The following is a 15,740-nucleotide window of genomic DNA, read 5'->3' as shown; positions in this document are numbered from 1 at the left end:
GTTGGAACAAAAACCTGGTAATATGTGAATGACAGCTCTTGGCAGTTTTCCAGCATTTCAAAGCAAATGGTCAACTGTCATTCGCTCTTATCCATTACCGGGATTTTGTTCCAACCAGCCCAATCTGACGATGTATGGCTTGCTTAATATTCACCTGCCAGCTGATTCTATTGGTTCCACAGTAGCACCATAGTGACCTTAATTCAGGCCACATCTAACGCTGCCTGCGCGAAAACCTGCCCCCCGACATGGCATATCCCCACCGATTTGCGAATGGATATTTTGCATATATATCCATTCTAAAGGTAGCATACGGGGCTAAAATCAATCGATGGTCGCCGAACATCAAATGATTTTTACCCTGTTTGCAAATCTAAGTTAGTCTGGTCTGACCTAGACTTGCGGCGTCTGGGTCAGAAAACGGGGCGGGCGGCTGACGTCCTGTGACATCAGCCACCTGCTCACGGAAGGCAGGTGCCCACCTGCGTTCACATGTGGGCGCCCAGTGTTTTCCTGCATGCGCCCACCGTTTTCGTGGTTTCACCCAGGAAACGCAGGGCGTTCACATACGAACGCCTCCTGCTCACCTCCATCCCACCCCCCCTGTGCGAACGCCATGGCACTATACAAGTTGCCAAAGGCACCCGCACAGCAGCCCTGCGTATGCACAGTGCATTAACATTGGTCCCCGTTGCGAATTCCCCGGGTCTGAATAAACCCGAATGAGGGCCTAAATCTGTAGAACATGCTGAAAGGAAATAATTACATATAGGAGATACATTAAAACACTGAGCTGGTTTACTTACTAAGATGGGAGTTCTATATCAGATGGGACATCGCTATGGGCAAGCAAGAAGAATCTACCAATTTGGGGGGCATGGCTTGGCTGAGCAAGTGAGCGGCCAAAAGGTGCGTGAGCTCCGTCAGAAATGCAGCTAAATATCCTGTTTATGGGCATTTGGGCCTCCCAGACCTGCATCTATACCCCGGCTGCTCCCCTGCACCTGAAGCACTAATTGATAAATGCTCTCCTGGAATGGTGAAGAATACAGTATGCCTCGGTGTCCTGATCCTGTAATCCACACGGCTCCTGTGTTTGTCCACACCCTGAAAATGCTTTTACAGACGAATCTCTCTGGTTCTGAAGCTTCCCGTTTCCTCATTTCAATATTGGACTATCCTGGAGTCATTCCAGCGAGTCCCCAAGAGTTGGAATATGCACCTTGGTCCTTTCTCGACACTGAAAACTGGCCGGACTAGAATTTGACCATACTAGTTTGAGTTGCCCACTCCATCTTCTGTACCTCCTGTTTTTTTTCTTATTTTCTCATTATTATACCGTCTTATGTATATCCTGTTCTCTTTCTATACGATAAAAGCAAATTAAGGACATACTGATTCTAAGTATTATATGCGAGCAGTGTTTATATTTGCTGAAGGAGAGCTGGGTCCCGCCTTCCTTAGTTTAAGGTGATTACTTTAATGCCCTGGTTATAATTCATGCTGCTTTCTATGCTATGATGCCACAAGGTCGTTGCCTCGTTTAGTCCATGTAATAGTTATACTTTAATTGGGGGGGGGGGGGTGTCTGGGGGATAGAGGAGGTAGGTTAGATTTTTTTGGGTAAGTTTAGCAAACACAGAGTAGTTTATATCCTGTGGGTAGACAGTTCTTACAGCCACTTTAAGTTTAATGGAAAGACTGGGTTCAGGTAGATAGTAGGGAGGGGGTAGATCGCTATTGGGATCCAAGTATGCCTGGGTTGGGGGTAGGCTATACAGGGTGGGGGGTTATAGAGGGGTTGTGTTCAGGGGTTGTATTTTTTGTTTCAATGTATATTTTCCTTATGTTAAGAGGACGTCATAATACTACTATATTACTTGATTCGCATTCAATACGTGGACATTTTGTTTAATTCTCCTGTAACTTGGTCCTATATGCCCTACTGTAGAACTGATATAGCCTTATAAGTTATTGTATATGACTAGTCTGACATGGATAGTGGTGCTAGCACATCCTGTTAGTGGCATATATACTTTTCATATGGTCCTACATTTATCGTTTTTACTACATGCTGATTATGTCCAATGTATACACTGTAATAACGGGAGGGGGTTTGTTTGCTTTACACTTCTTGAGTGTGTTTATTGACAAAAAACAATAAAAATGATTGAATAAAAAAAAAAAAAAAAAGAATCTACTAATTTATTTAGCACTTTCTAGAAGATCAAATAATCTGATTGGTTTCCCATAGCAACATCCTATGTGAAATCTAACTCCCATCTTAGTAAGTACACCCCTGATTGTTTGGGTCACGTGGTTAGGTGTGCCCTTACATAGATATACTATAGATTCACTTTCATTCTTGTGACACAAAATACTGAGACACCTTGTTGAGGGTGCAATTCACCCCCGTGTAAACATTATCAATTCCTTAAAGTCACCCTGATCACACATCACTATCCCTTCAAACTTTCAAGCGTTCCCTGAAAACTCACCTCTTCAGGCAAGCCTATCATATTTAAGTACCACACACATAACCCCCTGAGGCACTTATGTATTATATAGCTTCCCTTCTGGACTTGTAACTTGGTGGGACTGCTATGCTATTACTGGTGCCTGTCCTTGTGTTTCCCTCCTATGTCCCTATAGATTGTAAGCTTGCAGCAGGGCCCTCCTACCTCCAAGTCTGTCTGTTGTTACCCAGTTTGTTTTATCACTGTCTACAATTGTAAAGCGCAACGGAATCTGCTGCACTATATAAAAAACTGTAAATAAATAAATAAATAAATAATAGACATGCAGTAAACTCTCAAGATCAGGACCCCTGTAACCTGCGTCTCTACTCTAATGTCTACCTCAATTTCACCCATTCTACTTCCCACCTGACTTTCTTATGTGTCTAGTGGTTTAGTGTAATTTTACTCCTCTTATTTGCTTGAACATGCGTGAATATAATCAGCCTGTATACATGTGATGTTTACCCTGACTGCCCAACGAAGGGAGAAGTTTCTGGCACATACAAATCCCAGATGATTGTGAGGACTCTACTCACATCTCTGAATATTCTGAGCTCCAGCTAAGGGATTCCACCGGAGGTAAATTCAGGATTTTTGTTTTCTCTGCGGCATCATCTTTTTCCTCCATCTTGTTCTGCATCAGTTGGTCAATGCTGCTAAACACCTAAAAACACAGGTGGAGATTTTGGTGAACTGTAATCTGGACGAGGTTTTCTTATGTATAATGATATTTATTTTCTAAAATCAGAGTTATTCTTGTTCCTGTCTGACCCTTTTTCTTTGTCCCCAAGAAAAAAATGAAATACTGCCTATTGTAGGTTCTATTTATCAGCAATTACAATTAAGTTGGAATACCCAGTCCACATTGCTAGCGCAGTACTGCATCTATTCTCACAGTGGTTCCAATGAACTTCCAAATTCATAATCTTGCTTTATTATAATCTTAACTAATATCATCTTGCAGCATTCACAGCTGCTTCTATAGCAATGTTAAGAAGTTTTGATCAGATCTCATTTATTGACAGACATAATGGCAACAAATGTGATTGGCCTTTAAATATGGCCAAAGTGCAGCTTTTCAAAGGTACGGACTGTCATGGTTCCGACCACTGGATTTAAAACTGCAACACTTTGATTTTGGATTTATCACTATTAATGTTTTGAATCCTTATACGATAAGTGTACACTTGTGGATAAACAGTCTTCTAACCAAATTATCCAAGGCTGGAGAAACGCATGTGGGACCTTATTCTGGTTCATTCGCGCAGGGAGCGATGTTTGGTAGATGTGCAGCTGCATTTCTGCGCATGTGCATACGCGGGTGCGTGCGGCCAGGGTGAACCGACTGTTCGCTTGGTGCACGCACCCAAGGCTGCTGCCGGGGCATTGATTGGATAGTCGCGCCCATGGGAACACCCAGCATTTCTTGGGCGTTCCCATGTAAACGCTGGTCATTCCCATGGTACTCAGGTCGTGCCGTCGGTGCCGGGGACGGGCAGCTGACAACACTGGATGTCAGCTGCCCTCCCATTTCCACCAGTGGGTGCACGCAAATCTAAGTGACCAGAGAGTCACATAAATATGCGTGCACATTCTACATCATTCGATGGTCGGCGACCATCGAATGATGTGGGTGGTCACCCATAGGCTGCGAATGGATGTTCATGTTAAACATCCATTTGCAGGCCTTGCGATGTGAACACACGCTGCGAGGGGGGCATACTGCCATTCGCAGGGCGGGTTCTGGTTGACTCGCAATGGTGCGAATTTGCATCCGAGCGAATCAACCAGAAAAACCCCTGTGATATCTTGCATTGTATTTAACGGGTATATTTTTCCATCCTAAATTCTTTTGTTATTGGAATTTCAGTCCAAATTGTTGACTTAATGAGTGATAATGGGTGATGCGCCATTGTTACGCCAGCAACAGCACCCAGGATTGGTGCACACTGTACATCTTCTGTACACTGCACCACGATGTGCAGTGCTATATTACTTCTAACTGAATGATAGTTAACAATTATATTGTGGGATTTAATCTTGATAGATGCGGGACACTATAGAAATACTGCATATTTAATTCTATGGCTGGGCGATACTTATATTGCGTGATGCTTATTGTTTGTGATGTGTACAGTCACTTCCAATTATATCACAAAACATATGTCATTTCATTAGCCACGTAGGTTCATAAATGTTATTGAAAGGATCTGAAAAATACTTTTGAATATGCTTGATTCAAATTTTTCACCACCAGACCTTATGTGCTTATAAACAGGGCCGGCGCCACCAGTAGGCAGCTTTGGCCACATCCCCCCTGCTTGTGGAGCGGGTGAGCGGCCCTGCTTATAATACATGGACTATGCTGCCTATATACCATGGGAATGGGCCCACAGCGGTTTTCACCTGCAATGTGAAAGGTCTCAAGGCTCAGACCCGTTTTAAAGTCCCATTTAAGAATACCGTGCCATTACCCATTTCTGCAATGTGAAAGCAGTATTATATTTTTGGTACTGAAATTGTAAAACAAATAAAAGGAAATATACAAAAAAATCAATACAAAGAAAGTTAAGGAACAAAAATCTTTGTGATAACCGACTATAGCTGTGCTATATACAATACATGCCCTTCTGTAATATGAGAATAATAAAAGTCGATTCAGCATTCCAGCTTGTGGCCTTACATTTCAAAGGAGCAGGTTATTTATGTTAGATAAAGTACAATGGGTGCACTGTACAGATGACGTACCTTAGAAAACCTGTGTGAGCATGAAGAGAACTGTCGAATTTCCATACTGAAATCCTCATCATTTGTATCGTCCTCCTCTTCTGTTTCCATGTGGTGGTATTTTTCAGAACGTGCTAAAAGTAAATAAATATTCAAATGATAATGGCATTTGCTAGAAAGGAACAGGACTAAAGACAAAAGTCAAATATGTGGTTCCCTTTAGGAGAGATCTGGAGGAGAAATAGATCCTACAGAAAATGAAAGGAAGAGAAGCAAACGTCCTACAAAGTGAATAGTGGGGAGCTGACTGGCCATGCCATACAGAGGTGAGAAGGCAACTGGTCAAGTCATGAACATACATGTCATACAGTCGAGGGAAGTCAATGACATCTCAAAATGGAGGAAGAATGTATGACCAATTATACAAAGGAGACCCGATCATATAATGGAGGGAAGGCTTCTGGCCTTGTCATCTAATACAATGGTGGCATGGCAATGGGTCATCAAATACAATGGTGGCATGGCAATGGGTCATCAAATACAATGGTGGCATGGCAATGGGTCATCAAATACAATGGTGGCATGGCAATGGGTCATCAAATACAATGGTGGCATGGCAATGGGTCATCAAATACAATGGTGGCATGGCAATAGGTCATCAAAAACAATGGAGGGAAGGCAATGGGACATCTAAAACAATGGAGGGAAGGCAATGGGTCATCCAATACAATGTTGCCATGGCAATGGGTCATCTAAAACAATGGAGGAAAGGCAATGGGTCATCCAATACAATGGAGGCATGGCAATGGGTCATCCAATACAATGGAGGCATGGCAATGTGTCATCCAATACAATGGAGGCATGGCAATGTGTCATCCAATACAATGGAGGCATGGCAATGGGTCATCCAATACAATGGAGGCATGGCAATGGGTCATCCAATACAATGGAGGCATGGCAATGTGTCATCCAATACAATGGAGGCATGGCAATGGGTCATCCAATACAATGGAGGCATGGCAATGAGTCATCCAATACAATGGAGGCATGGCAATGGGTAATCCAATACAATGGAGGCATGGCAATGTGTCATCCAATACAATGGAGGCATGGCAATGTGTCATCCAATACAATGGAGGAATGGCAATGGGTCATCCAATACAATGGAGGCATGGCAATGGGTCATCCAATACAATGGAGGCATGGCAATGGGTCATCCAATACAATGGAGGCATGGCAATGGGTCATCCAATACAATGGAGGCATGGCAATGGGTCATCCAATACAATGGAGGCATGGCAACTGATATTAATAAATAGTGGCGATTTAGTTCATGAATTGATCAATGCATTTAAGCCTGCAGACCCCTTCAAGGGACCCCACTTTTCTGCAGGTCCTAACACTATTGCTCAAAAATGGCTAAAACATATATTTATGGTGAGTATATACACACACTGTATATATTTGTTATGTGTAAAATGTCCTTAAAGTGCTGACTGCACAGTATCTCATCACAAGATCTGCATGGAATTGTCAGTGTCTGTTTCCCTATAGGTAACGATCTGTGGAAGTTAGTAATTGAAGACACAACCATTTATGTTCTGATTATATCCTATTCCTATTGCCTCCTCAGCTGTCTGTGTGTAATGTATACAGTAGTTGTAGGTATTATGGACTAGTTTAGACCTATCCTTACAATTCTAGCATGAAATTCCACATCATCTTGATTGGGTATTAGACATATCAGGCCTGCATTACACTGTATGAACCATCCTACTACAGATGTTCTCCCAGTCCACTTACTGTCAAAATAGCTGGTGTCGTCTTCTGACTCCAACTGTGGAATAAACTCGGCTTTCTGTCTCAGCAAAGTGTTCCAGTCTAAGGTGCAAAAGAAAGGATGCTGCTTCACCTCATAAGCTCCCCCTGCGAAAGAAAGGAAGAAAGTTCCATGAAATACCAACATTCATTTTATACCAAACCAAAGCAGAGTCCATGCTATACCCCCTTGATGGCTAACATTGACACTCCAGCTGTTCTTGAACTACACATCAGATTTAGCATGGCCAAATAGCAAAACTGGAGCAGAGCATGCTGGGATGCTATATCCCAATGTCCGTACTAGTCATCTATATTCAACAACCATCTGCATATGCAGCGTGTCTGTCATTCACAGGCACCTACAACTCTGTTATACAAAGAGGATGTTGTGTACTATCAAATACAATGGCTGTCAAGGTAACTTGGAATGGTAAGCCCATAAGAGTCATCAGTCCGACAGAGTAAGTAACGTAATCCACACAACCAGTGTAAATTAATCAGTCACTAAACAGTACATTTGGTTAGTGGGTGCTATGTACCAGTCAAGAGACATGGCTCAAGAAGTCTTAGAAAGACAGAGCCAGGAAAATGTGTGTTTCTGGGTGGGATGTGTTTCTCTTGCGCAGTGATATAAGGTTCGTAACTATTCCTCTATAGGTGGTACCTTTCTCCACAGCTGCAGTACCCTTTAACACCCTGCAGGTGGCACTGCAGACAAAACTTTTAACATCAAATTAAATAGGCAACCTGCAGTAAGCCCTACATACAACTATTTTTAATAACTTTGAAAGAGAACACCTCCTAAATTTCAGAACATATGTACAGTATAATCCCTTACTTAGAGATCATAGGATGTGCAATCATTGTAATTCGGATTTATATCTTTGAATATGATTTTCTATTTGTGCACAAAAAAGGGAAGGAAGGACAAATAGAAAGTAATCCTGGATATGTAATATAACTACAGTCATTTCTATCTAGCATGACAAGAATATGAGCTGTTAACAGCTTGTTAAACACAATTATCCTCGGCTACGAGAGATAGTTGTGGAGCTGTCACTGGTATAAGCTGGTAGACTTATAATGTGGGAAATGACAGGGAAACATGAATCCTGCCAGACAATACCTGGACTGACCTTCCTATTCCCTCCGAACATGAGACAGCAAACTAGCTACGTCAGTAGGGCAGGACAAACTCAAGGGAAGTGGGTAGGGAACAGAGAAATAATGAGGTTCTCTCTCGTTATGAAGGCACGCTCCATGACCCAAGGTGGAAGTTATATATTTCATTTAATTAGGACCAAGGGGCAATTTGCCTTTCTTGAGCCCAACCGGCAGACTGCTTTCTTGTGTTAGGTGCAGAGAGATTCTGCCTTTGCTATTCTGCATGGAGTTGAAAATCGCAGTGATGTAGGGCGGGTGACCATGAGGTGGGGATACATACATACATACATACATACATACAATGTGTCCATGTACAAATCAGGTAATTGCACATAACAAAACAAAGCTGCTAAATAGAAAGACCAGTAGTGAAAATACATACAGTACAGCCAACTATTCTTTTAATAACTCTTTCAAATATTTTGCATAACATACAGTAATCAGATGTAAAAAAAAATTCTAAACAAACCAAAAACCCCAAATGAGCATCCTCTTTAAATGCAATATATGAATGTCTTAGGGTGGAACGTACTATGCAAAGCATCCACATATGCCGCCACTGATCGGGTACATGCCAATGTCAATAACGACAGTATGTACCTAGAATTGCCAATGATGGTCCTTCCAATAAGAGCCGTCTTTTGAAATCACTGGACATCCAGATTTAGGTGCCGCAATGAGTGCTGGGAAAAACCCGATTGGATCGATCTCAAAGGAAAATGTGGAAAAGGGCCCATAGGCTTCAACTGGGTAATGTCATCTAAATATGCCGCCGCCACCCACCCGGTCCAAGCTTCGGAATGTATCGCATTCCGGAGCTTGGCACATATGGGAATGCAGCCAAAACAGCATTTGTAACAGAAAACAGCATTTCTGGAGTTTTGACATCATATCTGACCTTAGTACATCCTGCACATTGTGTTTATTATTTTCAGAATATGTTGAATATGCAGAGAGAGAACATACCAGCCAACCAGCAACTTCCATGTTACAGGCTGTGTTTGAGAAAATTACAGTTAGGTGCTCCAGGGCTGATTTATTAAGCCTGGCGATGTGATAAAGTGGCCAGTGATAATACAGCAGCCAATCAGCTCCTAGTTATTATTTTTCAAACACATTAAGGAGCTGATTTGCCCCTGATTGCTTGGCACTTTAACGCTCTCCAAACTTTGATACATATGCCCCTTACTTTCCACAAAACTGAAACTATATGGGCATTACCATTGCTCTCATGGGTGCAGGACGGGGTCCCGACAGGCATTCACCCGACGTCGGGATCCAGACTGTCAAAACACCGACAGCCGGGTTCCCGACGGCCATCGGCTATTATCCCTCGTGGGGGTCCACGACCCCCATAGAGGGAGAATAGAATAGGTGGCTCGCATGGCGAGTCACTGTGCCCGCAAGGGGTTTTGATGCGCCTCGCCATGCTGTCTGGGTCCGGCCAGTCGGGATCATGACTGTCGGGATCCCGACTGTTGGACCCCTATACCACACCTCTCCAAACGTACCACATTGTCAGTAGTAACACGGCAGTCACCAATGGCCACTTTATTGGGGGCAGCAGGTAATACTTCTGCCTGGTATAAGCCCCACACACTGTCCCCACCAGCAGCTATAATTGTTATACCTCTACCTTGTGTACAATGTTTTGACCGGAACCTTTCAGATGGAAGGTTCCATTGGGCAGGGCCATGTTCACCTTCATTTCATGTCATTGTAGGGTATTACATTGTAAAATGATCCTATTAATTTAAACCTACTGTAATAAGATGGGGCTTTATAAAGGGTAATAATACGTGTAGGTGGATATCAGTATTATCTATGCATTTTACCTGTCCCGAGTCTTTCCAGAGGATTTTGCCTGAGTAGAAAACTAATAAGGTCCTGAGCATCAGGGGGTGGAGCGTCCTCCTTCTCCGGCCAATTTATTTCATCTGTTGCAAAACAAAAACAATCATGTTAAAAAACAGGTATTGTATATCTCACTATACCACAGGTTCTCAAACTCAGTCTTTGCAACCCCAAACACTTCATGTTTTTCAGGTCTTCTCACAGCATTGCAAGTGAAAAAAGTTTGCTCCGAATACTTTAAGAATATGACAGTGAGTAATGACTACACCTGTGCACCTGCTGGGTGAGATGAAAAACATGAACTGCTTGAGGTCCTGAGGACAAAGTTTTAAACCCTAAGCACTTTACTATATATCCACTACTTTACAGATAGTATGGCTGGTGCACAGGATGACACATTCTAAAAGATCCACAGGTAGAGATGATTTATTTAGCTTATGTTACGCAGTAGATCTGTGTATATATATATATACATATATATATATATATATATACTGTCAGGGGTCCTGAGGACTGGAACTGGAAAACACTCAGCTCTGGGTAACAATATGCACCCCAGGTTATCTAGTGTATACTGTAGTAACTGTCAGATACTATGATCTGGAGCTTACAATCTATATTCCCTACCATATGTACATTTAATCTAGGGTTAATTTTGTTGGGAGCCAATTAGCCTATCAGTATATTTTTGTATTGTGGGAGGAACCCGGAGTACCCGGAGGAAACCCACACAAGTACGGGGAGAATATACAAACTCAGCACAGTTAGAGCCATGGTGGGAATCGAACCCATGACGTCAGTGCTGTGAGGCAGTAATTGCTAACCATTACACCGTCCGTACTTCCCACCAGATATCTTTAACGAAAGTTATGCCCTTGTATTCATTAACTTGCAGTTGTGGTACATAATGTAGAATAAATCGTGTAACAAGGGTAGGAAATAGTAAATTCATTTCAATATGAAACAAAGCTGCAGTGAGAAACCAGGCTAGTGTACACATGAGGCTAATCCAGCTGCAGCAGTCTCCTGGGAGAACGGTCTCAGTGCATGGAGGAGACAATGCGCAGTGTCTGTGAGCAGCAGCCGGAAGCTGTCTATGACCTGGATACTGTATAAACATAAGAAAGAAGGCCCAGAGTACTGTGCACGGACAGGGGCCAACATTCTAGTTCAATCATGCATGCTTGCCGAGGAGATGAAAACATGTCTGATCAGCCTGGCAAGGGGTAATGAGGATGGGAGAGGGGGTAGGGGCAGTAAGGCATGAGATGGGGCAATCTGAAGACAAAGAGACATTACAAAGGGACAGAATATCATATGGCAGGGAGAACGGGAAGAAGCAGACTGCAGTAAGCGCTAGGAAAAGTTAAGGAGTGACAGCAATAAGCAAGAATGATATGAAGGGGACAGTGCGGATGGCAGGGAGGGTGGCAAAGTAAGTGGTTAGTAAAATGTCAGTGACAAAGGACAGAATTATAGGCAGAGAGAAGGAGCAATGATGCTGCCAAGAGCATACGGTATCTCCCAAACTTCCTAATGTAGACATAACAGTCCCAATCTGTGGGTTTCTTTTTTCGCCAATGATTGTCTGTGGCTATGCAGGTGGCGCTGGGAAGTGGACTGGAAGTGGTAGGCACACCACATCCTGTCCCTGCTGTGCCATGGCTATGCCCCCATGCTGCAGTGGAAAAACTACCCCACGATATTTATGCCATTATGATCAGCAGCAAAGATGGGAGCCAACAATCAGAACAAGAGGGAATGATTATAAGAAAACAACTTAAGGTGCCCATAAACTAGTGCAATTTGACCTGAGAAATCGGGTTAAAAATGTAAAATTGTGTGTATTTAACCTCCGATTCTGATTCATTGCACATTCCAATGCACATCGGATAGGAGCAAGAGATCGCCAAGGCTGCCATAAAGATTTATCGGATCCCACAGCCATGACTGTGATTGTATACGATACACGTATGCAAAAGGACTGCATATGGTATAGTGGGGCAGATGTATTAAGCCTGGAGAAGTGAAAAACTGGAGATTAAGTGGAGATAAAGTGAAAGGAGATAATGAACCAGCCAATCAACTCCCATCTGTCATTTTCAAACACAGCTGATTGGCTGGTGCTTTATCTTCTTTCACTTTTTCTCCAGTTTATCTCATCTCCAGGCTTAATACATCTGCCCGTTGTATGCTATCATTCCGCCATGGAAGCTGCCTGGGAGTTCAAAGGAAATTGTGTGAAACTTCTGGCCTTCTGTCTGGGAGGGGGGGGGAGGGGGGGGGTTTATCCAATTACCCCTGTTAAAACATTGGGCGCTAAACAATACTATTTTTTCTTCTTGTTGTAGCTGAAACTGGTTCTGCTTTCAAGGATTTAGCTTTGTGACGACTAATTAGCCAGCCATGAGCAAGTGATCGCAGGTAATAGACTATCCCCCTAGACGCATTTTTGTTATTTTTTTTAATAAGGCTTTTTTTTGTTTTGTTTTTCTGTAGTGTTTTTATTTAAATTTCTTTCTTTATTTGTAACAATGGTAATTTTGCTTCAACCTTTCAAAATTATAGTTTTAAGTGGCTTGTTTTATTTTTTAAATATATTTGAGACAGACTGCTTCTGTTCACAAAGAGAACGGTAATAAATAAGACAAACCTGGACCTATTTAACTTACAGGATATAGAATTATAAATATTGACTGAATCAATGTCTTACAGCGTTAGATGCAGAATAAACGTGGTCTTTCATTTCCTAAAATCAACCGCTACCGTTAGGACAAATGTTCTCTTCAATTAAAGTTTTCCTTTGTCCTAATTATGGAACTTAAAACCCCCAAAGTATTTGTGACTTATGGATTTGTTTATTAATCTGTGTAAAATGAATTTCTAAAGTATACAATTTATTATAAAAAACAGGTTAACTTGCAGGACTTGTCTACATTAAATTGCCTTACTAATGTGAACTCCGGCCCGCATCTAATCAACGTGCTTGGCTATTTCAGACAACTCACTGCTAACAGGTGCATAAACTCAACTTACTGCCAAGCAATCTCAATAGTCAAACATTAGCAGTAGGGAGATCTCAGTGACAACCTGGCACTATAATAAGATGCCACCTGTCCGAAAAGTCAGTACATCAGATTTCTGCTCTGCTAGAGCTGCCCCGTCACCTGAAAGTGTGTGACGAATGTAAAATGCAAATGTCTGGGAGCAGCAACAGCTCAGTCCTGAAGTAACAAACCACACAAGCACAAATACAAGGACCGCCGGGTGCTGAAGAAAGTAAAAAAGCACCTGTCCCCTTTGCAACACTCACTACAGAGATCAATAAAATGCCCCTATATGTGGTTCTCAGCACAAGAAGTGTCACACTGTAGATTGGGTTTCCATGTCCACACCACCACACATAACTCTGTTAGCCATGCGCGTTGACAAACGATGGCTGGAGAAATGTAAATGGAGTAAAGAATGCTGCCATTGGTGTCTGAAGCAGTAGAGATGCATTTTCATTGAGGTGATGAATCATGCTTCAAAATCTGGCAGCCTGATGGACAAATCAGGACATACTTCCTGCGCAAATTGTGCTGCCAACTGTGCCGTTTGGTGGACTGATTTGCCTGCGATCCTTTGCATTCATTGTGACAATGTCCCTATATGGATAGCGAGATCTACCAAGATATGGTCTGCAAAGGAAGTGGCTGAAGAACTGTAACCTAAATAACCTCAAACATCTTAGAATGAATGTAACCACAGACTCAGATAGGAGGTTTCGATGCAGTAGAGTCTGCACATGTGCAGGTCTCTGGAAATATTGCACCCGTCCACTTCCTGGCCACCAAATCTATTGCGCACGCACAGCCGGGCCTTTGGAAACATGTGTTATCGATGTTTCAGGATAATATGCGCGATGTCAAAAGAAAAATGGCAGGCGCACCATTTTCTGAGTCATTCTGCTGCAGCACGACTCTGAAGAGGCAAGTAACTGAATAGGGGGTGCAGGATGTAAAGCATGGGCTCCATTAGATCCAGGGTCCCATGTGCACCCATTATAGATATACCTATGCTTAAGGCCCCCATACAATGGGCGATGTACCTGTAATTAATTACAGGAAAAGAACCCAACTTGCAGGTTACTGACAGCGGGTCTGATGCAATGTGCGGTCCCGTGTGCATCACACCAGACCCTCTGAGTCGCCCCTGCATTCTGCAGGATTGCTTCCGGCTCTGGGCAGCCTCAGCTGGTATTGCCTGCAAAAGGTCTGCATGCAATATATCACATGCGATCCTGCCACCCAGGAAGGTTCCGGGCGACTCAAGAGAGCATTGCGTGTCACTTATCTGAGGGGAGAAGTCGCCGCAATGTATGGGGGCCTTTAGTCTGTAGGCCAGACCTTACCACCCAACATCTGTGCCCAACCGCACTAATGCTATTAAGGCTGAGTGAATGTGAATCCCCACAGCTATGATGTCAAATGTTTCCAGTCTTACCACGGGAGCGGAAGTTGTTGTAAGAGGTCTGCTATGAAATGTCGACACTCAGGATGTCAAAATGTTGACCACATGTCGGCTTGTTCAATATTTCAACTTAATGAAAGTGAACAGAGGCTGGCACAGATATTGTAGCCTAACTAATTTCAATGTTGATAAATCTGACAATGCTAACATTATGGTGTCAACATTTTGAAAATGGATACTTGCATATGAAAACGAACGTGTTGTGTTTTTAGCTGCAGTAACACATGAAAATAGTATGTGTCCTGTCCTAATGTTACAACATTAGACCATAAAAAAACAGATAACAACCCCATATGGAAACCTAAATAATCACATTCATTTTATCCCTAATGTTTATAATGTTTAATGTGATTTATATATGGATATATGTTATCATGGGGGATGGGTGCCCATCAGTAGAATGCTTATGCCTTTACACACTTATATATTTTTTATGTTGCCCTATCTAAAACAACTTGAACAGAATTATTAAAATGTTCAAAATACTTTTCAAATCATTTTAATAGGGAAGCGGCTTGGCATCATTTCAGTGCCCATTGGGGGTGCGAAGTTTGTAGTTTTAGAAGGGCAAAATAACTCTTGAAAAACAAAACATTTTGTACGCCAACTTGGCTGCCATTTAGAAAATAGGTTAAATTGGATTTAAAGTATAAGATATGAATATGCATCTCTGCTGCGAGGCATTTTGAGCCAGGACAGTGTTTTGCTGCTTGCCTTAATTAAAACTGGTTAATTCCCTAAGCTATTGGCGCGTCAAAGTATAACCCCAGCAACCATATCATTTACATGCATGAGTTATGCTATGTTCCAAATGCATTATGTAAATATTATTTTAGAGCCCATTAGCCAGTATGTTTACGCGAGTATGCGTATATGATATTTATATATACACAAACAGAAAAACATACGTACATATGCTTAAAGCAAAGCTTTTCCTAAGATATGCGTGCGCGGAACAATGTAACGATCTGGGGGAAGTACGCTAGCTCTGTACAGTACATAATGCAGAGAAAATGCCATTATGATCATAGATGTGCTGCCGTAAACATCGCCTTTTAATGCATCTGGGAAATTTGTGGAAACAGCAGGTAGGGAAATAAGGGATTTTGTTTAATTATCATTTAGTTTTGCCACAAGCTGCGT

At 42.3% G+C, this 15,740-nt stretch overlaps 1 protein-coding gene across 9 annotated transcripts in view; it reads right to left on the bottom strand.

Moving 5' to 3' along the window:
• Window positions 1-15,740, bottom strand: part of MAST4 (microtubule associated serine/threonine kinase family member 4) — a 510,888-nt gene that overhangs the window by 20,589 nt on the left and 474,559 nt on the right. For all 9 annotated transcript variants that reach the window (XM_083152444.1, XM_083152461.1, XM_083152453.1 and 6 more), the window contains 4 exons: window positions 10,067-10,168; window positions 7,050-7,172; window positions 5,268-5,380; window positions 3,056-3,183 (listed from right to left, as the gene is read on the bottom strand). In XM_083152444.1, the coding sequence (XP_083008570.1) occupies window positions 3,056-3,183; window positions 5,268-5,380; window positions 7,050-7,172; window positions 10,067-10,168 (466 nt within the window). The remainder of the gene's footprint in view (window positions 1-3,055; window positions 3,184-5,267; window positions 5,381-7,049; window positions 7,173-10,066; window positions 10,169-15,740) is intronic.

This window comes from Crinia signifera, chromosome 1, assembly GCF_055691185.1.
Source record: "Crinia signifera chromosome 1, ASM5569118v1, whole genome shotgun sequence".
Taxonomy (NCBI): domain Eukaryota; kingdom Metazoa; phylum Chordata; class Amphibia; order Anura; family Myobatrachidae; genus Crinia; species Crinia signifera.
Note: the sequence above shows the minus strand (reverse complement) of the source record. Positions and strands in the feature narration are given on the sequence as shown.